At 41.7% G+C, this 27084-nt stretch overlaps 2 protein-coding genes across 2 annotated transcripts in view; both read left to right on the plus strand.

Annotated features, from left to right (window-relative positions):
* The window catches only part of fah (fumarylacetoacetate hydrolase (fumarylacetoacetase)), a 625231-nt gene that overhangs the window by 78578 nt on the left and 519569 nt on the right, over positions 1-27084 (plus strand). The gene's annotated exons all lie outside the window — the stretch shown is intronic.
* adamtsl5 (ADAMTS like 5) overlaps positions 1-27084 on the plus strand; it is a 148013-nt gene that overhangs the window by 70294 nt on the left and 50635 nt on the right. Inside the window, exon 6 of the mRNA XM_050049704.1 lies at positions 18713-18840. Coding sequence (XP_049905661.1) covers positions 18713-18840 — 128 coding nt within the window. The remainder of the gene's footprint in view (positions 1-18712; positions 18841-27084) is intronic.

Here is a 27084-nt window from a genome sequence, read left to right on the forward strand (position 1 = left end):
AGTTACTGTGCGGTTTCAACAGGTCAAAATCACTGCCCCAGAACTGTAACCTTTGGACAATAATGTCTGTGATGAAACAATTAAAACTGTCATCTCATATGAGACATTGCTGACCCCAGAGGTTTTTAACAGGTGACGTCCTGATGCTAATGGTTAGCTAGCATTACTAACACAGTTTTACCAAACGCCACCTCGTTCAGCACATGTATTGTCCGGTAAATTCTGTTAGTTATTATTANAAACTGTCATCTCATATGAGACATTGCTGACCCCAGAGGTTTTTAACAGGTGACGTCCTGATGCTAATGGTTAGCTAGCATTACTAACACAGTTTTACCAAACGCCACCTCGTTCAGCACATGTATTGTCCGGTAAATTCTGTTAGTTATTATTATTATAATTGTTATTGTCTAATACTGAATCTTACACAACTACACAAATGACAAATAAGAGTTAATACACTCACCGAAGCGTTCTGGTTCACGTTAGAACTTCAACCTTTTCTTCGTTGGTGTCACATGACAAATGGAGCGTAACATGATTGGCTGGATGTAGGTTGGACTCGATCTACAATCGATTGCTCTTCCTTGGATAGCAGATTTGCAGTGAAATTATTTGCAGCGAATTTTGCATCTGAATTTGAGCACACTGAATTTGAGCAGTTTGAAAATATATTATTTGAATTTTTTCAGACTTGAATTTTTTTATTCTGAATTTGTGAACATTGAAAAACAAAAGTAAAAAAAATCAGGTACACAATTTTAGTGCAAAAAAAATTCAGATACACAAATTTAATGCAAAAAAAAATCTGATACATTAATTCAATGTAAACAAAAATCAGTGTTATAAATTCAATGCAACAAGAAATTCAGTGTTATAAATTCAATGCAAAAAAAATTAAGTGTTATAAATTCAATACAAAAAAATTCAGTGTTATAAATTCAATTTCAACTGATGATGAAACTGTTATGCTTCCATACACATTACACCAATTTTAAGGTCTCTGCATTGCCTTCCTGTGTGCTTCAGTAATGATTTTAAGATCATTTTATTGGTTTATAAAACTTTTTATGGTCTTAGTCCTACCCATTTATCAGATTTGCTTTCATTGTATGAACTAGGGGTGACCCCGAATAGTCGATGATTCGGTGATTCGATTCGGAGAAGTCTGATTCGACTGCCAGTCTCGCCGTCGAATCGTCGCAAAATGTGGTTATGAAACAAGACCGTACCATTCTGACTATATGGGGGTGCCCACTGCTGCTGAACATCTTGATTTGACATAGAATGTATTTGTTTTCTAGTAATTCATGATATATAGCCTATTTTGATACAAACATCAGCCTAATTTCTGTTAATAAAAAATTGAAAATGACGCGTGCGTTTAATCAGTAGGCATAATCATTACTACGCATGAATAAATCACCCAGTTGCTCGATCCAAATAAGCTGAGGTGAGTGAGTGCGCTGCAGGACCATCAGAGCAGCATCGAGGCCTATGGTGATTTACGGTGGCGGAGCGCATAAACAAACACTTTGGAGGAGGTATGTGCTCTTAAATCAAACTTTTTTGAAGGATTATTCGTTTACCTGAAGTGTCTTGAAACGAATTTCACCGCTGATTGTTTTCTTGATAGACTCTGATTTTTTATTTGGCTACTTTTTGTCCGACGTGGCCAAACAATTGAGAGCGGTGACGCACGGTCCATGTGGATGAACTTGTATGAACCTGAGTTGATTAATGAAGTAACTTGAAGTCAAAAAGAAGGAAAACTGTTTCTAAACCTTTTGATGATGTTTTTGGATGTTTATTTGTGAATGAAATGGCAAGTTCTGACGAGTCAGAAATGACTCCTGTTAAAGACATGGATGAGGCTGCAACGTGTCTGCGCTCATCTAGAGCATCATACCTTGATGAAGTGAAAGGAATACAGATAAAGATAAAATGATAACCCTTTTACTTTTATTATTATTATCTTATTATGCCAATTTAATAATTAAATTTGTTTATTTGGGTGTTTTAGCTCTTTTCTCTGGAGCGGAAACTGACGCAAATGAGCTCATTAATCAATGAGGGGGAAAACAACATGATTCGACGATTAGTCGGCTAAAGGAAAAATCTGTCAAATCAGATTCGACTATGAAAATTATTACTCGGGGACACCCCTAGTATGAACCTTCCAGAACCCTCAGGTCTTCTGGTAGTGGCCTTTTGATCATCCCCAAAGTTAGAACAAAAACCCATGGTGAGGCATCATTTCATAACTATGGTCCACGCCTGTGGAACAGCCTTCCTGAAGACCTGGGCCCTATTTCAGGAAGCAGGCTCAACAAACTCTGAGCCTAATCCCGCTCTCCGGGTTGACTGAGCCTGAGCTGAGAGACACTGAGTTTTCGGTTCCAGAACAGCTGATCAGCTGTATGTTCAGCCTGAGAGAGGCGCGTTCACGGCGAGCACCGAAAGACATCATCAGTGGAGTGCAGATAACGTGATATTCAGTGGCCGAAAGCAGAAAGCTGCTTGTTTCATCACAGCTGAGTTGGAGATTATAATGACCGTGAAATTAAAAAAACCCCCAAAAAACTAACACGTCAGCTGCAGCTAAACAGCGTGAGATGTGATGGGAACAGACTGCAGAGTGTTAATAGCAGAAATGGGGGAAAGTCACACATGTGCAAGTCCCAAGTTAGTTGTGGTGAGAATCAAGCAAGTTAAGTCAAGTCCCTGCTATAAGTCAAGCAAGTCAAATCGAGTCATTGCTCAGGTCAAGCAAGTCACAAGTCAAGTCATATGTCACATACAGCAAACATCTCCTCACGATCTGCTAGCTACATCTCCTCTGAATATGCTGTGAAAAAGTCTGGTCTCTGTAAGCAGCCCAGGCAAATGGCAACAAAAACATTGGGTCCTCGCGCAAGTGCGCACACGTGAACACGCTGCCCAGAGAGGCAGTTTGAGCTACAGGCTACAATGAAGCTAAAAACAGAGTTCAAACAGGGCTCTACGCTAACTTTTTTCACTAGGAGCAGGTTAGCAGCACAGAAAGAAATTTAGGAGCGCAGTGAAAATTTTAAATAACACATTTAATAGGAAAACAACAAAATACAAAGGCTCCTCTGGTGCCACCCTCTCCTCCATCGTGTGTGGTAAGGGCCCAGCACACACACACAGGGCTACATTGGGCCTACTGCTCTACTATTAGAGCAGTAGACCCTGGTTGTGGGTTGACCAGGGGTCACAGACAGGAATACGGCGGAGCCCTATGGCCACTGCAAAACAACGATTTACTGGCGAACAGTCCCTTATCAGTGCAAAAACCACACACATCATGCAGCCCGGTTGGTATATTTTAGTATATTCCCTAATAGACCCACAGTGGGCTGGGTGCTAACAGTCAGTGGAGCATGACACCAACGAAGAGTAAATTATTGGACCTGGAGCCGGGCTTCTCGGTCGCCAGTAAACCGTTATCTTGCGGCGGTGGCCATAGTGCTCCACCATATTCCTGTCTGTGACCCCCGTTCAACCCACAACTGGCAGGATTCGCCTCTCGTTTCTGCTGCTGGTTGAAATCTGTACTCGCACAGCGTGCTCCTGAATGATTTCTTTTGCTCGCACAAAACTGTTTTTAGTCGCAAATGCGAGTAAAATGCTCGCACCGTAGAGCTCTGTCAAATGACGTTTTTCCACGCAACTTTCTATGTCGGGGCTTCAGGACACTTGGATCACTACGGACGAGCAGTATGGAGATATTTTGTGGTTTCAATTATGTGTTTTTGGACGTTTGAATCTGAGGAGTTTTTTTGCTACCTCCTCTCCCCTTGAAGTGTTGTGAGGACTCTAAAACTTCACCTGAGCCTCCATCGGCATGAGGGTGAGTAGATAATGGCTGAATTTTCATGTTGGGCGCACTATCCCTTGAAGAGGTGTGTAAATCCAAGGTAACTAGCAGCTGTCGCTCGTTCATGACAGAGTCACGGAGGACGAGGGGGGGGGCAAGCTAGCTCTGTTGTGTTTGATAACATTGTTGAACGTAAACAGAAGTGACGTCCAATGGTGCTTAGCGTGCCTTTAACATTGAATTAAAGCCAAGTCCTTTCGAGTCATCTGTCTCAAGTCAAAGTCAAGTCTCAAGTCATGAATACAAAGTCAAGTCGAGTCTTTTATCAACATTAGTCAAGCAAGTCTCAAGTCATCATATGTGAAGTGATGTTATGTAATGTGATGTGTTAATGCGTCTTATATACAGAAAATACAGAAACATTACAAAGAGTTCATATATTTGAATATAATTTGCTGTATCATCTTATTCAGCTGTAATCTGATGGAGCCCAAACACACTGGGCAGCAACTCAAAATCAAGCACAAAAATGTTGTACAGACTGGTAAAAGTTTTGCTTATACTTTCTTCATTCTATTCTAATATTAGGCTGAGGTTAATTGAATTGCTGAACTGCTGTGAAATGACTTCTGATTCATGTAATCTCCTTTATGCTCAGATGGAGCTATTATGGGGTGTTTAGTCCTGTAAATGAGCCAGTTACACCATGGAATCTTTGAATATATGAAAAGTATTCATGAATCATTGCATCATGTAACGTAGATTTATTTCTGATTAACACTGACAAACCTGCAGTTCTTTGGAATTCCTCTTTTTTAAGATTATTTTATTATTTTGTTGCCTCTAATGGCAATGGCAGCGTAGTCTAACGTTGAGGGAGAGAGGGAACAATGCGCAGTGAGAGGCTGCAGGCTGGGTTTAAACCCGCGGCCGCTGCATCAGGCGCTGGGCGTCTGATCACAGGGCATCCGCTCCATCCACTAAGCCACCGATGCGCCGTTGCAAATACTTTGATAATCGATTCTGATTTATGTCCAGGGAAAACCACAAAAAACGGGCACAAGTCTTTTCAGAGCCAGTGTCACTTTTCTTACGGCCTGACAAACCGCTGTCTCTCTGATGTGTTCAGTGTCTCTGATGTTATAAAGAAAACTGCCGCTGCCGAAGAATCAAAGGGTAACACATAAAATTTGCTCCGATGATAATGTAAATCCACAATGTGTAATATTTGATATATCTTGGTGGAACAGCTTGTTAAGATAAATGAAAGACTGTGAGGTAAACAGTATCTTTAATACAGACACTCCTCCTGGGAGAAATCCAAACGGGGTCTAATCACCTTCTCCTTACGCAGCAGCCTCTGTATAAACTGTGCCCCAACATCCACGACTTCATTCACTAAAGGACACGCCATGTCTCTCCTACCTGTGACATGCTCAGCCTCAGGCTTAGATGAAGCAAACCTGCTCGCTCGCAGGTTTGCTTAACGGAGTAAGTTGCCATAGTAACTTACTCAGGGTTTTGCTGAGCTGGCTTTCTGAAACGGAAAACTCAGGGTTTTCCTCATCTCAGGCTCAACATACTCAGTTTTCACTACTCCTGCTTTCTGAAATAGGGCCCTGAGGGCTGCATAGAGTGTTGATGTTTTTGTTGGGGGTTATTGTTTTTATTGTGTGAAGCACTTTGTGTTTCATTCTTTTTGTATGAAAAGTGCTATATAAATTAGGGATGTCCCGATCCGATATTCAGATCGGTATCGGCTGCCGATATTAGCAAAAAACGTGCATTGGCATCGGATCGGACTGCATGGAAAAATGCCGATCCAAGAACTCTGATCCAGTTTTTCATGGACTCCGATCCAGGTTTTCCGGCCAGCCCAGCGCTCCGCAATTCAAGCAGTCCGCTCCAGCACTTACTATCAATCCACCAGGCCAGCATGCAGACGGAGGTTAGGAAGCATAGCGGTCAATTTAGTTAACTGACTATTTGTTTTCTGCTCTGGTTTTTTGAGAGTGATATTTTTATTTGGTTTACACTCTTACTGTTTAAGTAAAGAGCACTTATGGCATTGTTTTGGGCACAATTAGTGAAATTGGAGCCATGGATGGACTATTGCTTGTTTAAACACTTGTACAATATTGTGTGTGGTTTTTTGTTCCCCTCTGTTGGTCCCAGGAAACAGCGGCACCAGGCTGGCACTGACACTACTAAAATAACTGAAAAGGAAAGGCTGCATTGTTTGTTAAATGTCAACAATGTCTTGTGGTGTTAATCTATTTTTTATTTATTAGGAGGGCAAAGCACAAGTGTGTGGAGTCTTGCTGCTATTTTAATTTCAATGTTAGACATTTTAAAGATTTCTTGTGTTGATTTATTTTCTATTTATTAAGGGGCCAAAGCAGCCAAAGCAAACCAGCTATATTTTTTATTTAATGTTAATGTTCAAGTTTAAAGTTTGTTTATTTGACCCTGTTAACAATAAACAGGTCAGTTTCTCATACCAACTGTTGTGGATCATTCTAACTAACGTGATTAAGTAGTTGTTTTTGTTAGAGTAATATCGCTTGATCAAACCTTTTCTAACATGACTGACAACAAAATAAGTGAATATGTATAATACGCGCTTGGATCAGATTGGTATCGGCCAAAACTCAAGGCTGTAATATCGGTATCGGATCGGAAGTGAAAAAGCTGGATCGGGACAACCCTAATATAAATAAAGTTTGACTGATTGATTGAATCACCTCGTGGGCCACCATTCCTGAAGAGGGAAAAACGATGATATCAGTCTTATGAAATACACTAAACTATCAATTTGGAACTCTGATTAATAGTTAAGTTAATAACTATAACCAAAACCGGCAAACTGATAGTAAAGGTTGAAGGATTTCAGAGTTCTTGACATAGCAGAGGATGACTATTTATTCACTCTTGTGCAATATTAAACAGGCAGCAGGAATGATTCCAAAAGTATGTATTGACAAGAAAGCAAAGGAAAGCAAAACATTCAAATTCTAACTAGTCACTATATACAAGCATGGGTGTGTACATGTGTGTGTGTAAGAGCAAGAGAAACAGAGAGAGAGAGACATGAGGTGTGTGGGTGAAACAAAGGTTGTTTGGCCTACAAAACAAAATGGCTGACAACAGAAAACTGCAAGATGGCTGAAACAAAGATGACTTCAAGCTGGGGGTGGTATTGCCTGACTGTGTGGTCAGTTATTACAAAGACAAAGGAGATGAAGCGAGTCTCCTCTTTGGGTGTAGCTATGTTGAAAGCCAATTTGTGAGTGAATGTATGCGATATGTGTTGCAAAAGGGTCTGGTTTAGTACAGAGGATATTTAGTTACATGAAGACTGTGTCTGTGACTCTGTCTGTGTAGAGCATTAGAAAACCACTTAGCTTTGGTGAAGCCAACTAACCAATAACCTAACTGCAGACAATTACAATAATAGCCCAATATACAGCATTAAATCACAATTGACAAAGTTAAACAGTCTTGCTTAGCCTGTATAACTGTAACAATGCTCTGCCCAATTGTTACATTCCCAACCCTTAAATAAATGGAGGAAAGAAATGCTGTGGTGTTCTAATTTTGTTAGCCAGCAGTGGAAGGCTGGAAAGAACTGTGGTTCCAGATGCCGTCTTTGCTGCGTCCTTGGTTCAAAGGTGCAGATCTGAGGAGACTGGTCGCTCGGTATCCTTGAAGAGTTAGAAGTGGCACACTAACTTCTCTGGTCTTTAGGTTCTGTGTCTGCTGTAAGCCGGCCACATTCAGAGCATAGCTGCAGCTTCTACTGTGAGCATGCAGAGGTGAAGGAACGGGGGAAGGGCGTACCAGGCCCTAGTATGATGTCCTACCTCTTCAGAGGTTTAGGAGCAGAGAGCTTGTCAGCGGCTCAGGAGAAAGACAGGGATGGAGACAAGAAACTTCTCCTTCAGTTGGTTTGGTCACATGAGTCACATGTCACTTTGACAGTAGTGCCCAATCAAGTATTAAGAAGACTGGTCTCTCGCTTAAGCCTAGTTCACATTACACGATTTTCACCTTGATTTTGTGTTGCGGAGACTATCGTAATCTTTTGAGTGTTCATACCTGAAGACGTGCGTTTCTGTCAGCGGGAGTCTCGCCAACTGCGTTACGACCTGTGTGTGCACACCACAAGATTTCTCCACCAAGCCCTCACCGACAGAGCCCCAGATAATACGGTGATGTCACCAAACTTGGAGACGACACATTGTAAAGGCATGGATATTCTTTATTATCCTGGGTCCAAACAACGCGCTCCCCGTGATCCTGTGGACGCTGCCATTGTTGTTGTTGCTTGCCAGCTGGCTTGTCAGTGTTGCCAGATCTTGGGAGAGAAACAAGCAACCAGGGCTATGGAAACAAGCCCAAAAGAAGCGACTGCAGTCCGACATATTATCATGCTTTTAAATAACTTATTAGACGGATATATATAGAGGAAGGTGACGTTTAGAGAGCAAGCCCAAATAAGCAACTCCACTTTAGAAACAAGCCCAAAGTCGCGGCTAATAAGCGGACCTGGCAAGTGGCAACCCTGCGGCTTGTCCTCCTCACATTTCTTCTGTCCTCCTGCGTACTGACGTGGGACGTATCCCGCCTCTCATTGGCTGATGCTCTTTGTCAGTTGTGTCAGCCTTCTCCAGTTTTCTAGCCTGTCAGATATCCAGTCCCAGTCACAGACGAGGGGGAGACTTGCTCGTAGGCTTGTTCACTCATGAAGACTCGTCGCGGCAGGCTATCTGCCGACTCACCTCCAAGCCAAGGTGGCTCTCAAGATCCTCTGCGACGTCAAAATTACGGTGAAAATCGTGTAATGTGAACTAGGCTTTAATTGTGACAATGAGGCATCCTGCGGAGATGAGTGCCAAATGGCTGTCCTTTGTCTGAAGAACAAAGAACATGCAGTCTCAGCCACCATTTTAGACAGCAAGACCCAGAGAAGAAGCCTTCACATGTCCAATTAGATTTTAACAAATGACGATTTGTCATTCATGTTGTAACATCTGGGCAGTTTGTGATCCACCTGAGCATTTGTTAGCACTATCTATCTTGGCTATGCAAGAATAGTGATACAACACAAAACAAAACCTTCAGGTCACAAAACAAAATCCAGATAAACAACAATGACACTGGCATGGTGCAAAAGAATTAAACTGTGTTTCTCAATAGGTGTTAGTAAGAACGGGGGTGTTAGTTATGTAAATGTGTTAGGTGAGATAGATAGAGAGTGGCACCTACAATGATAAGGACATGTGTATGACTTTTTCTGAGGTCATAACGTGGTGTCCTAAGCTGTCAGCTGTAAGCAGTAAGACACTGGTGGTTTTACTGACAAAATACTACAAAAAAATGAATCCAAGTGTACAATTCAATTTAATTCAATTCAATTCAACCACTTTATTTATCCCCAAGGGGCAATTTACTCACAAAGTTGGACAGTGGTATCTAAGTCCAATTAGAATTTAGAATTCCTAAATTGATAGCAGGGTGTCTGGCCGTTACAGTTTAGAATGACTGAGTTTGCTGCTGTTGCCGAAAACATAGGTTTGCCTAACTGCAAGAATTTCAAGGTACGTAAGTAAGTTCAAGGTACTTTGGACTTATAGAGGTGGACTATGTGAAGAGCAAACTCTGGAGCTTCTGTGGTTAGCTCATGGCTCAGGGCTGTAATGCTCCATGTAGCCAGAGGCAAGAAGGCATTCACAGGTGCTCTCACTATCTGAAAGATTTTGACCATATTCTAAGCTTTGATCAGAAATGTCAGAGATGCTGTGTTCATCATCTGGCCGGTCAATTGGCAGGTCACAGTTCTAGGCCAAAATTTCTGAGTATGGCCTTCTAAAGCTTCTGTTCTGTGAATGGCCATCTTGAGGCAGTTAGGGGACATAGCGGTTATGCCTGTTGTCTCCCTGCTGTCTTTTCACACCCCTCTTTGAGCTGTTGTTATCATGGTGTTTTGGGGCAGGAAACCTGTGCGACACTGCAATGTTTGGACTGGCAGGCTCAGTTGGTATCCCCTCGGCTTTGGAGGTTTCCCTTTCAACCTGTGTCAACTTCCTGAGTTCATGCATGGAGGGCATACCTTTACATATCATGAGTGCAACGTCAGTGCATACACAAGGATGCAGGTTCGGCAAGAACAAAGACTTGAAGGTTGAGTTTTATTCAAAGCCCAGTGCATTCTTACCCCGAAAGTACACGTCTCAAATGTTAATATTAATATCTTGGATTCTCCTGACGGGAATGTTTAATTTGGAGGGCTGCAACCATTGAAGCAATGTCATCAGCAGTAGAGGAAAATCCTTCTGTCAGTGCTTGATGGAGCCTTTTGCAATTGTCTCTGACACTGGGAGGCTGACACTGTATAAACTTGTGGACAGCTTTAGAGCTGGTCCTCCATACAAGTTTTATCTTTTCCCTTTCTTTTGCAAGGGGCAGGTCAACTAGACAGTTGTCAAGTTCTCTAATTTAGTCATAAATATGTTGATCTCAGTTTTGTGGATCAAACTGTTCATGTCCTTGGCTAAAAACTCAAGCACTACAAGGCGAGAACACTCTGATGTCCTCTCTGGTGAAGGTGAGACTAAATTAGCATTTCTAAGAACGTGTGAATCACGTGCTACAGGTCTTTGTGGTTGAAAGGCAGGGGCTGAAAGGTTTTCAACCCCCCTTTCCCCCCTGTACACTGGTAAAGGTGTCAAACATCAGTGTCCAAGAGGGACACAGGGCAGAATATCTTGTAGACTACAAATCTACTCAACATCAGTGTCAGAGAGATGGGAAGTCAGGTCACTGTTACCTCTGTCTGTTGGTAGAGGTTGAGGAGCTTACTTGATTCCCAAGGATTTGGGGTCAGGTGGGAAAAGTTTCCATCTTCTGAGTGGAGGAGGTGTTAACCTCTCATCCACGGAGGAGTGTGAATCAGGAAAGCCGGAATCACATTGGCTGAGAGACTGTGGTGGGGCAAGATGTTGCGAACTTAGCCTTAACAGTTCCTCCTTGTGCGAGCAGAGATCTGACTCTGCTGAATGCAGGTCCTCTAAGTGGCCCACGGCTTTCTTGTTGGCCATCTGTACTTCATGGAAGAGAGAAGCATTTTGCGTTGTTATGCATTCTACCTGCTTTTCTAAAGCTGCTTTTTTCTGAATGGCAAGGCTGGTTTGCCTCTGAAAGATCAAGAGCAAGTGTGCATTACACTTGTCACTGAGTAAAGAATTTGTCTCTCTACTGCCCTTTCTGAGTCTCAACCTGCTGATGAGCTCAGGACAACTAGGGTTTAGTTCTCTGTGCAAGGGTTGAGTTTGAGTGTTGTATTTTTTTGTTAACTCAAACTTGAACTTGAGCAGTAACAGTGAGGTACACAAGTTCCTGCTCTATCTCTTGCTTAGGCTGAAATGCACAGCAGTAACAGCCAGTTCTTTCTCACACAAGCGCTTTATTTTTCACAGGGCTGGTGGTACACTGTGATGAATTACAAAGGAGAAACGACAATCAAATCAACAGCAAATTCTGACAGTTTGACTAGATTGCATTGAATACCTGGTATACAAATGCTGAACCAAAATCTTACAATCCCTACAGGGTAGGTTTGACTTAAAAAGCCAGCAGCAAAAGCAAACTCTTGGTAAATGATAAGTTTTTTTTGTTTTTTTTTGTGATCAAATTTTTTTTAATTTATTGATCAGCTGAAATTTAACAAAACACAACATATATTTTACATTCCACAGAAAAAACAAAAACAAGAGAAACACCAACACAGATACAAAATCATATGCAAGACAAAAAGTGTTGGATTCAGCAAACTATGGTGAAAGCAAGCATATATTTACTGGAGCATGAAGGAATGCCAGGACCATCCTCAGCACTCCCCTTTACTCCCCTCAGGAGCCAGACCATACCTTCAACTCTACAGTAGCATCCATCACAAGCACCATATAACATACAGAATCTCCAATCTGCAATATTTGCTTAGGTCACAAAAGCCGCCGAATTAACCAAAAACATAAACCACAACATTAATTGAAAAACAAACAAAAGCAGCTTAGCAGCTGTGATACCAGCAAGTACTAACCGCCTTGCAGCCCTCGACAGACCTAGCCCAGATAAGTCGTTCAATAACAGAACAGGAATAGTCACTGGGACAGTTACAGATGTCAAGTCTGACAGTTGAGAGGCCACATTAGCCCAGAACTGCTCAACCAGTGGGCACTCCCACATCATATGAATGAAAGTACCTGGAGAATTCAAATTGCAAAGGCTACAAGACGGATCATTTATCAGCTTCATAGCGTGGGGTGAGATAGGTTCTATGGACATAATTAAAATGAATCTGTTGGTGATTCGGGTTGCGGGAAGCCTCCCTGATATTCGTCCACACCTGCTCCCACTCAAAATCATGATCTAAACCAGGATGATCATTCCTCCATAACCTATCCAACGGTAAATCAGAATAAGAAAATCTCTGGAAAAGAGAGTATAATTTGGAAACCAAACCACTGTTAACTTTTTGTGTAGCAACCAAATTATAAAGAGGGTGAACAGATAAAGCTTGCTGTAGGGGAATACTATGTGCAGTGAGAGCATGTCTGAGTTGTAAATAAAAAAAGAATGAGGAGCGCGGCAAGGCAAAGGCGTCTCTCACGTCCTGAAAGGAGCGTAAACCTGAATCATGAAAAATGTCACCTAGATAGCAGATGCTACTGTTACTCCAAGGAGATGCTGTTATGGGTCTACCTCCAATCATAAGATTCTTGTTGTGAAATAGCGGAGAGAACGTATGCCATTTACAGGATATCTTAGACAGGGATTCAACTGTGCGCCAGGTCTGGATAAGAAAAAAGACTATTGGACCAAAACGGAGCTTACATTGTGAATTGGACATGTTAGAAAAGAGTACCCCTTGCAACGTCAATGGTCGCACGATATCTTCCTCCAGTTCACGCCAGGAAACAGATATATCAGCATTAGCCCACACAAAAAGAGGTCTAAGGACAAAGGAATAAAAGTACAATTTAAAATCAGGAACTACTAGTCCTCCATCTCCTCTACCTCTCTGCAAGGTTGCCAGCTTTAAGCGAGGCCGCTTTTTATTCCAAATAAATTGTGAAATACCAGAATGAATTTTCTTCCAATAATTAACAGGGGGTGCAAGGGGAATCATCGAGCACTCAAAGGTAATTCTGGGCAAGACATTCATTTTTACAATGGAGATGCGGGCTTGAAGAGAGTTTGGTAGGCTGGTCCATCTATCTAGATCGGATTTAACTTTATTCCAAATTTCCAAGTAGTTGTGGGAGACAATGCGATTCAGGGTTGGGAAAATATGAACTCCAAGATATTTAAATTGTTCTACAACAGGAATATTGGGTGAAAATTGTAGTGCTTTAGCTGGGTCATTAAGGGTCAGACTTATTCCAATTAATTTTGAAACCAGATAGATCGCCAAAATCACTACAGATGGTGAGCAGAGTATTAAGGGATTGGACCGGGTTCTCCATAAACACAAGCACATCATCAGCATATAACGCCAGATGATGAGAGGTGCGGCCAACTGAAATGGGCTGCATGGTAGCAGATTGACGGATCATCTGGGCTAAGGGTTCTAGAGAGAGCGCGAACAGCGCCGGACTCAAGGGGCAACCTTGCCGGGAAGACCTGGAGACAGTAAACAGAGCAGATGACAACTGACCAGTAAGAACTAAAGCAGAGGGCTTTGAGTACAGAACCTTGATCATATGTAAAAAAAATCCTGCCAAACCCCATTTTTTCTAACACAGCCCACAAAAAAGGCCATTCCAGCCTATCAAAGGCCTTCATGGCATCCAATGAAAGAACTACAGATGGTGTATTTTTACCCGCTGCGGTATCCACTATATGAAGGAGGTGTCTAACACTATCAGCAGCCATCCTGCCTTTAATAAACCCCGTCTGGTCGCAATGAACTAACATGGGCATGTGATCTTGGATGCGTCTGGCAAGCACTTTTGCATAAATTTTAAGATCAGCGTTCAGCAAACTGAGAGGTCTATAGCTGGCGCAGTCAACTGGGTCCTTATCTTTCTTTAACAATAAAGAAATTAGTGCAAGGCTAACATCTCTTGAAAAACCTTCATCTATTGATGTTCTTACCATATCTAACATTAGTGGGCCAAGTTTGTCCCAAAATGTGACATAAAGCTCAGGAGGTATCCCATCGAAACCTGGAGATTTATTCCTTTGCATAGCAAGTGCTGCCCCCTTCAGTTCTTCCAAGGAAATCGGAGCATCCAGATTTGCAGCATCATCCTCTTAAAGCCTTGGAAGGTCTATCTGATCAAGAAAATTAGCACACCTATCACTATCCGCTCGAATCTCCGACTGATATAAGTTAGAATAAAAGGTTCTGAAGGTTTCATTTATTTGTTTAGGATCAGTTGTGACATTACCCGTACACAACCTAATGGATGGAATATCTGCAAAAGATTCATTCGTTCTGATTCTAGAAGCCAAAAGATGGCTGGGCCTCGAACCTTGAAAATAATATCGTTGTCTAGTCCTGTGTATCAGGAACTCAGACTGTTGTTTAAGAATGTTATTTATTTCCTTCTTAATAATGTCACGTTGTATTTCAATCTGTCTGGAATAATTTGTTTGCAATATCGAATACAATCTAGCAAAGTCTGTCTCTAAGTTTTGTAATGTAGCAGCTCTAGCTTTGCGCATATTCGAAGAAAATAAAGTGGCGTTACTCCTGATAAATCCCTTAACAGCGTTTCAAAGAACTCTGGGATCTTCCACTGAGCCCACATTAATGTCTAAAAAAATCCTGTAATTGAACGTTAAACTGTGATTTATAATCTTCATTTCCCAACAATGAGGAGTTGAAGCGCCGTCTAGCTGCATTTTTAGATAAACTTCCAATTAAGACATTGCTGAGGACCCCTTTATGATCCAAAAGTGCCATAGGAAGAAGAGTAACATTATTAATATTTTGAAACAGCTGAGGTGAAGAGAAAAGAAAATCTATCCTCGAAGAGGTTTTGTGCCTGGCCGAGAAAAGGCTGAAATCTGTCAATGTAGGATTAAAAGTACGCCAGACATCCATCAATCCTAAACTCTCCACCCAGGCCTGCAAGGCTGCAGTCGCTAGCTCCTGGTCCTTATTAGCAGTCATAGTAGACCTCTCAGATGCCTGCCAGACAGCATTCATATCAGCACCAACAATAAATGAATATTCAGTCAGTTGCAGCATTTCTTGAGTGAGTGTGCTATAAAATTCTTTATCAAATTTGTTGGGGGCATAGGCTGAGATAATAACTACCTTTCTCCCAAACATTTCTACTTTAGCAATTGTCATCCTCCCATTATTGTCTGCCCATGTATCCAAAACTTTAATTTTCAAATTACGCTTACAAACGATGGCCACTCCTCTGATTTTGAATCTGCTGAAGAAGCTGCTATGGTGTGATAAAATCTGTTGGCCATGCGAGCTGAGTCCTTCTTTAACAGGTGCGTTTCCTGAAGTAAACCTATGTCTATTCTCCTTCGTTTCAGCAGAGTTAAGACACTCGTTCGTTTGTGGGGTATATTCAAACCATCACAATTCCACACCAGGATTGATAATTCACCCATTAAATTACATTATACTCCAAATACTGCTCACTGATCTAGATAAAGTGGTTGATAGTAGGTATAGATAGGATCTCCTCATATCAAACAACATAAATTTCTGTGCATGTTCCCTGAAATATAAAAAAGACACATCCCTCCCAATATTCCTAAAAACCCCAAGGTGGCACCATAACCCCAATAACAAAACCAATACACCCAAAAACATAGTATTAACACATACAAAACAGTAAAGAAAACAAACGTTTTTATGATGATCCACGATTGGTACGAACACAGGGCCGCAAAAGAGCAGAACCCAACCCAATACTTAATTAACACAGTAAACCGTTGAGTAAATATAATAGGCAAAAAAGAAAAGAAAACAACAGCAGTAATCTTCCATACCAAGATCCGAACATAACAGTCCAGCCCCAGCATGTTGACTCAATAAAATAAAAACAATAGCTGTAATCTTCCTTACCAAAATCCGAACATAACAGTCCAGCCCCAGCATGTTGACTTAATAAAATAAACAAAAACAACAGCTGTAATCTTCTTTACCAAAACCGAATATATCAGTCCAGCCCCGCATGTTGACTTAATAAAATGAACAAAAACAGAGGGAGAGAGAGCATCCCAGTCTCACATCCATAGGGAAAAATAAAGAGTGCAATCCGGGCAGTGGGCTATAAGTCTGCAGTAAATCAGTCAGTGAATGAGACAAACAGAATAAAATAAAATGTATCCAATGGATCCTTTGAGACTTTAAATCCAAGAAAACTGTCCGCATATCAATAACCATGAGCAGGTTAACGTGCCTCGTAATGTCAGTGAAGGAAGGAAGCCGACATAACATTAGCAGCCAGGATTAAGTTAGCTTGTAGCTCTCCCATGGTTAGCAACTTGTCAACAAATAAGCAGCGTTGTAGAGTAAGGATGTAGTGAAAACATACCGAGTAACGTGTAGCCGTTAAAGCTGGTTGTGGATATAGTTACCAGCTAGTTATCCACATCACCATCCTCCGCCCGGGCCTGTCCTCTCAGCAACGACGTGATATATTCCTCAGCTTTCCCCGGAGATTGGAAGGCTTCCACCGCACCAGCTTTAGATTTGACCTTGAGGGTAGCCGGATAAATCAGGAAGAACTCGATGCCACCAGCTCTTGCTTGATCCATGGCCATGGAGAAGGCCAAACGACGGCTCACAGTGTGTGCGCTGTAATCCGGTAGAAAGCGTAGTTTCTGACCATCGATGACAGGAGGATTCCTTCTTGTAGCTGCGAGGATGTCTTGTCTGACTGTGTACCCAAGGCAGCAGAAAATCAGAGTGCGGCCCGTCACGTTTGCAGCCCCGGTACGGTTGTAGATGCGGTGCGCCCTCATAATCTCTCCCTGGAGGTTGCTAAGAGAGGGGAACCACTTTGGTAGGTTTTGAGTAAGAAACTGGATGGCATTAGATCCCTCCGTCCCCTCCGGCAATCCATTAATCCTCACATTACAGCGTCTACTCCGGTCCTCCATGTCTGCTAACTTAGCGCGCATCGCTTCCAGCCTGGTATCATGCTCGGCTAGCTTGCCGGAGTTAGCTCCCACGTTAGCATGCAGTGTGCTAACCTCGTTTCTGATTTTGCTGATTTCCTTCTTCAGCCAAACGGGTGTCCATACAAGCAATACGAGCGTCTATTTTTCCCAGCACGCTGTCCACGCTGGTTAGCCTCGATAGCACAGTGTCCATTTTAGCTTCCAACTCGGCCATTGCGCCCTTCCCCGATCTGTGGCTCCTTACTCAACGTAAAAATAGTGAGGAGGAGGAGCTGAAATCTAGGCAGCCATCTTGTGCAACCGCTCGCCGGAACTCGGTAAATGATAAGTGAATTGTCACCACAATATACTTGTTTGGAAGTACAGCTACATGTCTACTGCAGTAGCAGACAAGTGGTGTGAATGTAATGTAATTGTAATGTAAGTGGAATCAAAAAATGTTGATGTGGACCAAAAATGTACAATGATATTTATATTGCACAATTATAAATAAATGTCAACGGTACTATGCCTCACTCAAGGGGCACCATTTGTTGGGACCTGACCTAGTAACAGGCCTCCAATCGAAGTATCACAATGGTTATTTAACATAATTAATAATTATTATCAAAATTATTAATTATTTACAAGAGCGATTTTGATACTATAATTGGAGGCCTGTTACGAGGTCTGGTCCCAACACAGCAAACATAGCTAGCCTAAGTAGTCATGTCCACAAGCCCCCTTATATCACAATGAACATCATTCACAAAGCATCAGTAAAAAACACGAACGGTATCACTCACCATCAGAAGAACTGTTGGAGCTGAAATTGTCCTGTTTCCCTGTGCACGTTGGGTTAGATAGCTGGTGGTGTTCAGTTTTGCATTTGTGCATCCATCCTCTTCTTGGTGTACATAATATACTTTTATCCTTAGCGTGAAGACACTACCAAGATCTTGCAGGTTCCTTGCTAGACTTTTGTAAACTAATAGCTCCCTCCCCAGCAACAGGATCGGCTTTTAACATTAGGCTGTGTATAATGTTAGCTTGACCTTTGATCACAAGTCAAGTGTGTTTACTCTTAACCTTTCCCACAATGGCTCCTCTCCCAGCTTTGCCAATCCATACAAGTAATCCCAAACTCAATTATGCTGTCAAACGGCATGTATACCTGCAATGCCACCGGGACACTGGCAATGCAACGTGTGTTCTACCTGTTGGGCGCCATGTGACTTCATTCATTTGTGCACTACTCTGGCCATAAAAACATGTTTTCAGAGAACAAAACAATCATCAAAGAACAAAACTTCCTTCACAGTACCGACCTTACCAAGCCTAGCTCAACTACTAGCAAGTAAGCAGACAACAGACATGTACCATCCCAGTGACATCGCCAGCTGGCTTGTGTAAAGATGGCTGCGTCCTGCTGGTGAAAACATGAAATACAATCTAGTTGTCCAGCAAATCTAGATGGATACCAAGTTTGATCAGTCATTTTTGCCTATAAGGTGAAAATCAAACAAATCACAGTAATTTTGTTCTGTGTTTCATTTCCTCTTTAAGGTAACCCCATCATCCAAGTAAATGTAAATAAAGGCCACCATTTCCCAGTTCCGTCTCTTCACTTGTATGTTCCTGTTTCTCAGCCACCTCCCTCTCTGTCCTTGTGTCTCACCTATTTTCCCATAATAAACCAGTGAGTGACTGACCAAAGGTCTTCCCTGCCAGGCTCTAACCCCTGTGAGCTAAGCTGCCTGGCCCTGGGTCACAACTTCTACTACAACTTTGGTCGTGTGCTCGATGGCACAGCCTGTGACAAGGAGCCTGGAGGACTGTGTGTCAACGGACGCTGCCTGGTGAGTGGCAACAATACTGGATGTGTGTGTTGATGTTTTCTTAACATACATGTTGATGTTGTTCCCCACTTCCCATTCCCATATTCATTTCCCAAGTTTTAATTGAAGGATAATCTTATTGCCCCTCAACATACAGTATAAACACATGAGTCTGCTGGATAATTTTACAATGATAAAGGGTTAATGGTATGGATGTCAAATGTAGTTATTTCCACTTTGTTTTTACAAACAAAAAAACACTTTTCTTTTGCTAGTTTGGTGTGGTGGTTCAAAACCATAGTTGCCAAATTCATCCAAAATTGATCAAAACTCATAACTTGAGGGATTTAAAAGCTCTCATCATTCAGATGAGAAGATGGCCGCAGCGGGAGTGAGCCGGTCTGAGTCATGGTCTGCTTCCCTTTTTCATCTTAAACTTCTGGCTATGCATTGCTTGATATTAAGTTACACTTAACAAATTAGTAGGACTAACCTAACAAGGCGCGTGACTGGCTTGACTAAGGGACAGATTTACTCTTCATATCTTTAAGGAAATCAAATCGCCAACAACTGATCAAACAATGGATCCAATCCAAATGAAGTCTCTGCGCGATACCATCCATCAAGTTAAACAGGATTTAATGACTTACTTTGACACTAAAGTTGATCCGATCTTTGGCACCTTGAGTGGTATGGAGAGATCCCTATCCACATTAGGGGATCATTTGTCGCTACTAACGTGTCGGAGTAAATGAGGACAATCCAGGACAATCTGACAGATCTCTCTACCCGGGTCAAACAACTTGAAAATGATAATAAATACCTGGTTGATAAGGTCGAGGATCTTGAAAATCGGAGCAGATCTGCAAATCTCAGCTTTCTCGGGATACCAGAGGCCGCAGAGGGCCGTGACATTCTTGGATTTATGGCTGGTCTGATCCCTCAACTCCTGGGCAAAGACGACTTTCCCACACCGCCGGCTATCGAGAGGGCACACCGCATTCCTGTCCCAAAGTCCACTCAAACGAGAGACCCAGTCCTAGGCCTATCCTGATCAAGTTACTCCACTTTCAAGATAAATTAAAGATCCTGCGCCTAACTCATGGAAAAAAAGATCTGACTTTTATCGGCAGGCGCATCTTCATCTACCCGGACTATAGCGCTAACTTGACGATGAAACGTAAAGCCTTCGACACAGTTAAATGGAGGCTCCGGTCTCGAATATTCCCTTCGTTATCCTTGCACTCTGAGTGTTGTAGTTGATGGAAAAAAACGACTTTTAAGCGACCACAAAGCTGCTGAAGCTGCCTTCATAACATCCATGAACTCCTCCATGAACTCTCCTGTATAGCCTACTGATCAGTAAACTTTTTTGTTGTTTGCCTTTCTCTTCCCTCTTTTCTTATTCTGCCACGTCGTTTCCGCAGCCATTCTACTATGAGCTAATTATGATTACTGACTTCTTAATTCAAGCGCATCTAAAACGTCTTCTCTGTTATTTTGGCTGCTAATCTAAGTTGATGTATGAAGTTGATGCTTACTGGTAGTGTTTGCCATAAGCTGTCTAGCCGTCGTAAAAAGGAAGTGTAGTGTCGTAAAAAGTCGTATTGACTCTACTAAGTCTCCCCTGTATTTGGGAGGCAGATCTTGTTTTGCTCCTATTAAAGATTTTTTTTGTTTGTTTGTCTTATCTTGATTAAATATGCATTTCCTATTTTTTGTATTTATTTTTCCTATATGTGGTCATAAGTAGTACCCTTAATAATTTCAAAATGACCTGCTAAAGGCACTTGACCTAATATGTCAATGCAGGTTTTGTTTTGTGCCACTCTAATGTCTTCGCTTTGAAGCAGGCCAAGCTCAGCAGTGAGCTCTTTCATTTCTTTGGTTTACTCACCAAAAAACCTGGGCATGGGGACCTGGGTTAATAGGCTAGTCTTGTGTTTGTTTCCTGTTGTCTTGTATTGCCTTTGTGTGTGTGAATCTGTTATGTATTTTGTTGTGTTTTGTGTGTCTAATTGTAATGACTATTTATTTAGTAATTTTGAGTCCTACAAACTACTTCCCTTGACTTTTTCAGTTTTACTATGTCTGATCATTGGTGTTACTCTCTTAAACTTTAAATATCAAATTGGACAAATAAATGATAAAGGTCTGAAAATAATTCATCTAAACATCAAAAGTCTTCTACCTAAAACTGACATGCTTCGAGCATGGGTTGAGCAGTATAAACCTGCTGTTGTTACTTTATCTGAAATTTGGCTCACAACAAAATATCTAACAATGAAATTGAACTTGCTGATTATGTCTTATATAGGATTGATAGAGGTACAAGAGGAGGTGGTGTATCCACATATGTGTCTTCTAATTTGGTCTCAGAGTTAATTATTCCGGATATTGAACCCCTGCATTTTGAGTGCATTTTTGTAAAAATAACTCTGCATGCGAATAAGTATATAACTATTGGAAATATATATCGACCTCTGTCTGCACCTGCTGAACCCACCCTGATGAACCCACCCGTGTTACATTAACGTGTCAGTCTCTACTTGACTGGATACTAGTCTCTCATCCAAACAGATTCCTAAAATCAAGAATTATGTCTGATTGTTTTAGTGACCATGCAATTGTGTACTGTATATGGAAAATTAAACTGCCTAAATTACCTCCCAAACTAATTACAATTAGACAATATAAAAAACTAAATGTAGATCAATTTATTAATGATATAACTGCAATTGACTGGGATAGGTATCAGTTAATACCAGATGTCCAGGATGCGTGGGACTTTTTACATTCTGAACTGAATACAGTTATTGACAAACATGCTCCTCTGAAAACTACCAAAGTAAAAGGCAGGCACCTTCCCTGGATAAGCGCTGACTTAATTAGCCTTTTCAGGCAGAGAGATGCTGCATGGACCACATTTCATAAGTGTAAGAATCCTGTTGATTGGGATGAATACAGGAGGCTACGAAATCTGTTTGAAAAATTAATTTATAATCAACTGTCATGCTATCTTAATGAAAACAATATCCTGTCATCTTTTCAGTCTGGCTTTCGTTCAAATCACTCTACCATTACTGCGCTGCTAAAACTAACTAATGATATTCTCACTGTTTCGAACACTTCTGAACTAACTGGTGCAATTTTCATTGATTTGACAAAGGCTTTTGACTTGGTTAATCATTACATTCTTCTGGATAAACTTCACTCTATTGGCCTTTCATACACTGCATTACTCTGGTTCAACTCATACCTTCACAACAGAAAACAATGTGTTGTTATTAATGGAAACAAATCTGACACTTTAACTCAACAGTATGGTGTGTCTCAAGGATCAACGCTCGGTCCACTTCTTTTCTCCATATTTATTAATGATCTTCCCTCTATTTGTAAGGGTTCTGTTCAGCTTTATGCTGATGATACGGTTATACTGTATATACATCACATACAGATATAGTACAGATTGAAGCAGACTTACAGTCTGATTTTAATAACTTACAACACTGGCTTGCAGTTAATAAGTTACTCAATAAAACTAAATCACATACTATGATTTTTGGCACTCGACAGAACATCAAATCTAAATGCAAAACACATTCATGTCGTATTTCCTGTCTGGATGGCACTACATTGCAGAAAGTTGAACACATCAAATACCTGGGCCTATACCTTAATTCTGAGCTTTCTTTTAAATACCATATTAATCACATTGTACATAAAATTATTTATAGTCTTGGTCTCCTTTTCTGTTCCAGGAACTGTTTCCCACTTATGGACAGAAAAAAGATTGCTCTTCAACTTATATTGCCAATAATGGATTATGCTGATTCTGTGTATTGCATTGCTTCTAATACCTCTCTTGCTCCTCTTACTATAGTTTGTAATAGATTGTGTAGATTTATTCTTAACTGCTCATTTACAACTCATCACTGCACAATGTATGAATTCTTGACTTGCCCACACCTCATATAAGAAGACAGATTCACTGGTTGCAATTTATCTTGAAATGTGTTCATTTCAACTATCCTTTTTATTTAGAACAGCATTTGGTTCTTTTCTCCTCCACTCATCACTTAAGACATACTGTACAGCTGGACTCTGACCTTTTGATTGACACCTCACTTGAGTCAATAGAGGATTTCATGTCCTCTCCACAACCTGCAATAGCCAACAGGGCCTATGTTGAAAAGAAAGGCCTGCCTCTCTTCTAAGGCTAAAGGGTAACAGAGTATCCAGTGATTGGCCCGATGGCTTATGGGTCTTGTAGTCAATGACATATCTCTCCTTCTGAGGAGTTTTGAACTGGCATCATAGACTGTTACAAATGTACATAAATGATAAACAAATTGCTCCTCTGTTATCTTGAAGGAATAAAAACAGTCTTTATTATAAGTTTAGTTTGGATAAGCCTTTTAGGTTTATTTTAGGTAAATTTAGGTCAATTTTACTGGAATGATTCTTTGAAATTCTTTTATTAGGATAACCCCTTGAGATGTACCATCTCGTTTTCAAGGGGGTCCTGAACAAAATACCACAAAAACATTACACTCATACAGCCAAGATAAACACAACAGAACAAAACAGAAACAAACAACCAAACAAACAACAAAAAAAAACAAAAACAAAACAAACAACAACAACGAAAAGTCATACAGAGCCTACAATTACAACATAATGAATAACGGAAAATAATGATCATTCAAAATATAGCCAAGCATTACTGTGAAATGTAAAATGTCAGTGAAATTGAGTGGTTCAGTAAAGAGAGAAGAATGACAAATGAGATAATATTGGAAATGAGATAAAATTGGATAGGTGTTATAGTCTACATGTACAGTTGGTATGAAAATGAGTTGCCAAAGCATGTTTAAACAGTCTGAAAGATGAAATGGAGCAAATATTTACTGGTAAATTATTCCAGTCAGAAGGTGCTTTAAACATAAAAGCTTTTTTTGATGTGGACTTTGAAACATTAAGTACTGAAAAGAAAAGCTGCCATTTTGATACCAAGGTCTCGCCAATATTTACATGCAAACAGGAGTTACTGCGTACAGTCAGAAGAAAAATATGAACATTTGAAATAATGCAATGGCAGTTCATGGATATCTATGGATGTAATAATGTGTTTGGATGAAATATTTTTGCTGGATTTAGATTGTCTGGGCATTTGGAAGGGTATGAGGACCATTTTAATTGGTATTTTATTGATCTGTGGATTGTAATAAGGCATAATAGGTAAGTTTCTGTCCTGGCCACAGCACTGAAATGGCTCTGGTCAGGGTCACGAATGACCTTCTGATGACAGCGGACACTGGCTCCCCATCCCTCCTAATACTTCTGGTTCTAACAGCTACATTTGACACTGTGGACCACAACATCCTCCTTCACCGCCTGCATTCCACCATCGGCCTCACTGATACCGTCCACAAGTGGTCCACATCCTACCTCGCTGGGCGAACTGAGTATGTTGCATTGGGAGAGGCAAAATCACAAGTACCATGTCACCTGTGGTGCCCCTCAAGGCTCGGTGCTGGGTCCTACCCTCTTCACTCTCTATATGTTTCCCTTCGGCCGTGTTATCAGCAGGCATGGTATATCATTCCATTGTTATGCTGACAACACACAACTCTACCTCTAGACAGATCCCACCCCCTCTGCACTCCTGCCATCTGCCTCACTCACTACCTGCCTGGAGGAGATAAAGGCGTGGATGAAGCTGAATTTCTTACAACTTAACAGCTCCAAGACTGAAGCCATCCTTGTTGGCACCCAGGGTCCAAAACTAACACTTGCCACTTGCCAATTATGGGTAGATTTTGTCTCTGGCTGCTAAATTTTTAAGACCACTCGCCACTCTGGCGAGATATTTTTTTACCAGTGAAAAATGCATTTTTTGTTACTGGAGAACGATGCTGGTGTCGGCTGGTTTCCTGGCAGAATAATGTGTATTTCAGGCAGAGACGATCTTTGGTCATGTAAGTGCGTCAGTCATGACGTTAACACAGCGCGCCGAGGTGGATAGCTGTTAGGCTCGTTGGCGAGGCGCAGCTGTGAGGCTAGCGGAGCGCTAGCCGCAGCGTAACCGGGGGGAAGCACAGCCAGTTAGCCTCCGCTAGCTTCCCAGCTAGCCCTGGCTCTCCGTTTGGATCCAGCCAGAGCACCGAGCCCCGGTTTGTCATTCAGGTTAAAGTGGGAAGAAGCAGCAGGTTTGTTGGGCAGCTGAGTGAAGCTGAATGAAGTGGAGCCTGCGGAGGAAACACCGGGACCGTCTGGATGTAATAGTCCGTGGAGGTTCTGTGGTGCTCGCCTGCACAGATAGGAAACCCCTCGGCTGACAGGATGTATCACTCTGTCACTCCGCTACTTTGTTAATAGGCTCGTTCGAGATGAACTGCGCCTCGCCTGGAAAGTAGACGAGAGCAGAGCAGCCGCAGCAGGGGGCGGTGACAAAAAGCCGCGGTGAAGTCGGACAGTTTCCCGACAGTTTCCAGCAGCCTTCAGTCCATACAGGAAGTCACAGACACACTAACATCCTGTCTGGAATGATGTCAATTCATTAAAAAAGTGATCAGACCCATATGTCAGTTTGTTTTCAGTCTCCAGTCGTTTTAATTATGATAGATTAATTTATTAAAATGCTTTACAGGTGATCTGTAGTTTATGTTCATGGTTTATCCTCCATTTGACATGAATTCTCCTGTAAATCAGCATCATATCAGTTTGACCTGTCCCCTCAACTACACAGGCTAAATAAACAGTGCTTGACTATAAGGTTCATATTTTCAGAGGAAAAAAAATACAAGACAACAGCTTTAATTAAAAATCAGTCAGATACAATCAGGGCTTCACATCTGTACAGATGTTAGTTTAAGAATCCTCACATCCCACTGACCACAAGTCTCTGTTGCTAAATACTTCAATAATTAAAAAAGTCCAATATTAAAGCCGCTACAAGGAACTTTTAACTGGATACGCAAAAGTCTCTCGTTTCTGCTGATGTCTGTGCGTGACCTACGACAGCAAATGAGTGAAGATAAGCTATTTCTATATAGTGTATATCCATACCTTTAGGAAACTGGCTCCGGGTCCGCCCCAGGTCGCTTCCAGAACGAAACGATTTACGGCACTCAGACAGCACACATCATCTTACCTAGCTGTTTACATTTATAGTGACTCTTATAAATAGTCGCTATTCCTCCTCCTCGACCTGACGTCCGCGGGGAGTTAAAATAGCAGCAATCATCGGGTAAAAGTTCTGTGAAAGCACTGGACTCACCAACAGTCAGCCACATCACACAGAGAAAATCCAATCCTCAGGAAGTCAGGAAATCCTTCAGGATAAACGTTTTGTTTGCTAGCGATCTAGCATTTACCAGCCCAATCCTGGCAGGAGCTGGCGGTGTTAGCTGTCCGGGGAGCCACACACAGAGGCCGCAGGTTGTGCAGATTCACCCCGCGCCAGCGGGGACAAGGAGAGCAGGGGCCGTGGGGCTGGAAAACCTCATCCGGGCTGACGACAGGTACCAGCCAGGCGTCGACAGGGTCCAGCGAGTGCCGAGAAATAAAGAGGCAAGGCACCACTCCATACTCAGTCCAAGAAGCCGTGGAAGTGCTCACCAAACAGGCCTTCAGCCTTACCAGCTGAAACTCATTAGCAAAGTTATTTTTACACCACTGACAAAGGATTAATACATGTCTGTGTTTACATATGTCTATATGTGTGTGTGTACTAACATGCGGCATGTGGTGTAAATAAATGTATTTATGGGCTGTTGACTCGTCTGGCCAAGGTCAGAAGAGTACAGGGCCTGAAACAGGAATCAGATGCAGCCTGCAGCTGGTGTGGGAGGCTGTGTGTATGAAGCATATGTAGATGTGCTTTCACAATGGTATTGCATGTGCTGTCTCAAAAGTTCTGTATTTTATTTTATTTTTATTTGTTATGGAAATGTTGATCTGGGAATTTGTTTGTTTATCAAATAGGCATTGGGACTGTCTCACGCACACACTTTGGTGACCTTTTGCCATGCGGAACGTAGGGCTGGACGATAATGGCAAAAATAGTAATCACGATTATTTTGATTGATATTGAAATCACGATTAATAAACACGATTATAAGTTGGTCGTGTTGCAGACACGACAGTGTGACAGACTTTGCAAACAATTTCCTTTTGCTCGACATCCGTCAACTTGAAGCCAAAATATTTCCAGATCACTGAAGTTGTCCTACCTTTCTTCTCAACCAAAGGCTGCCTTTC

Source organism: Epinephelus moara, chromosome 1, assembly GCF_006386435.1.
Source record: "Epinephelus moara isolate mb chromosome 1, YSFRI_EMoa_1.0, whole genome shotgun sequence".
NCBI lineage: Eukaryota > Metazoa > Chordata > Actinopteri > Perciformes > Serranidae > Epinephelus > Epinephelus moara.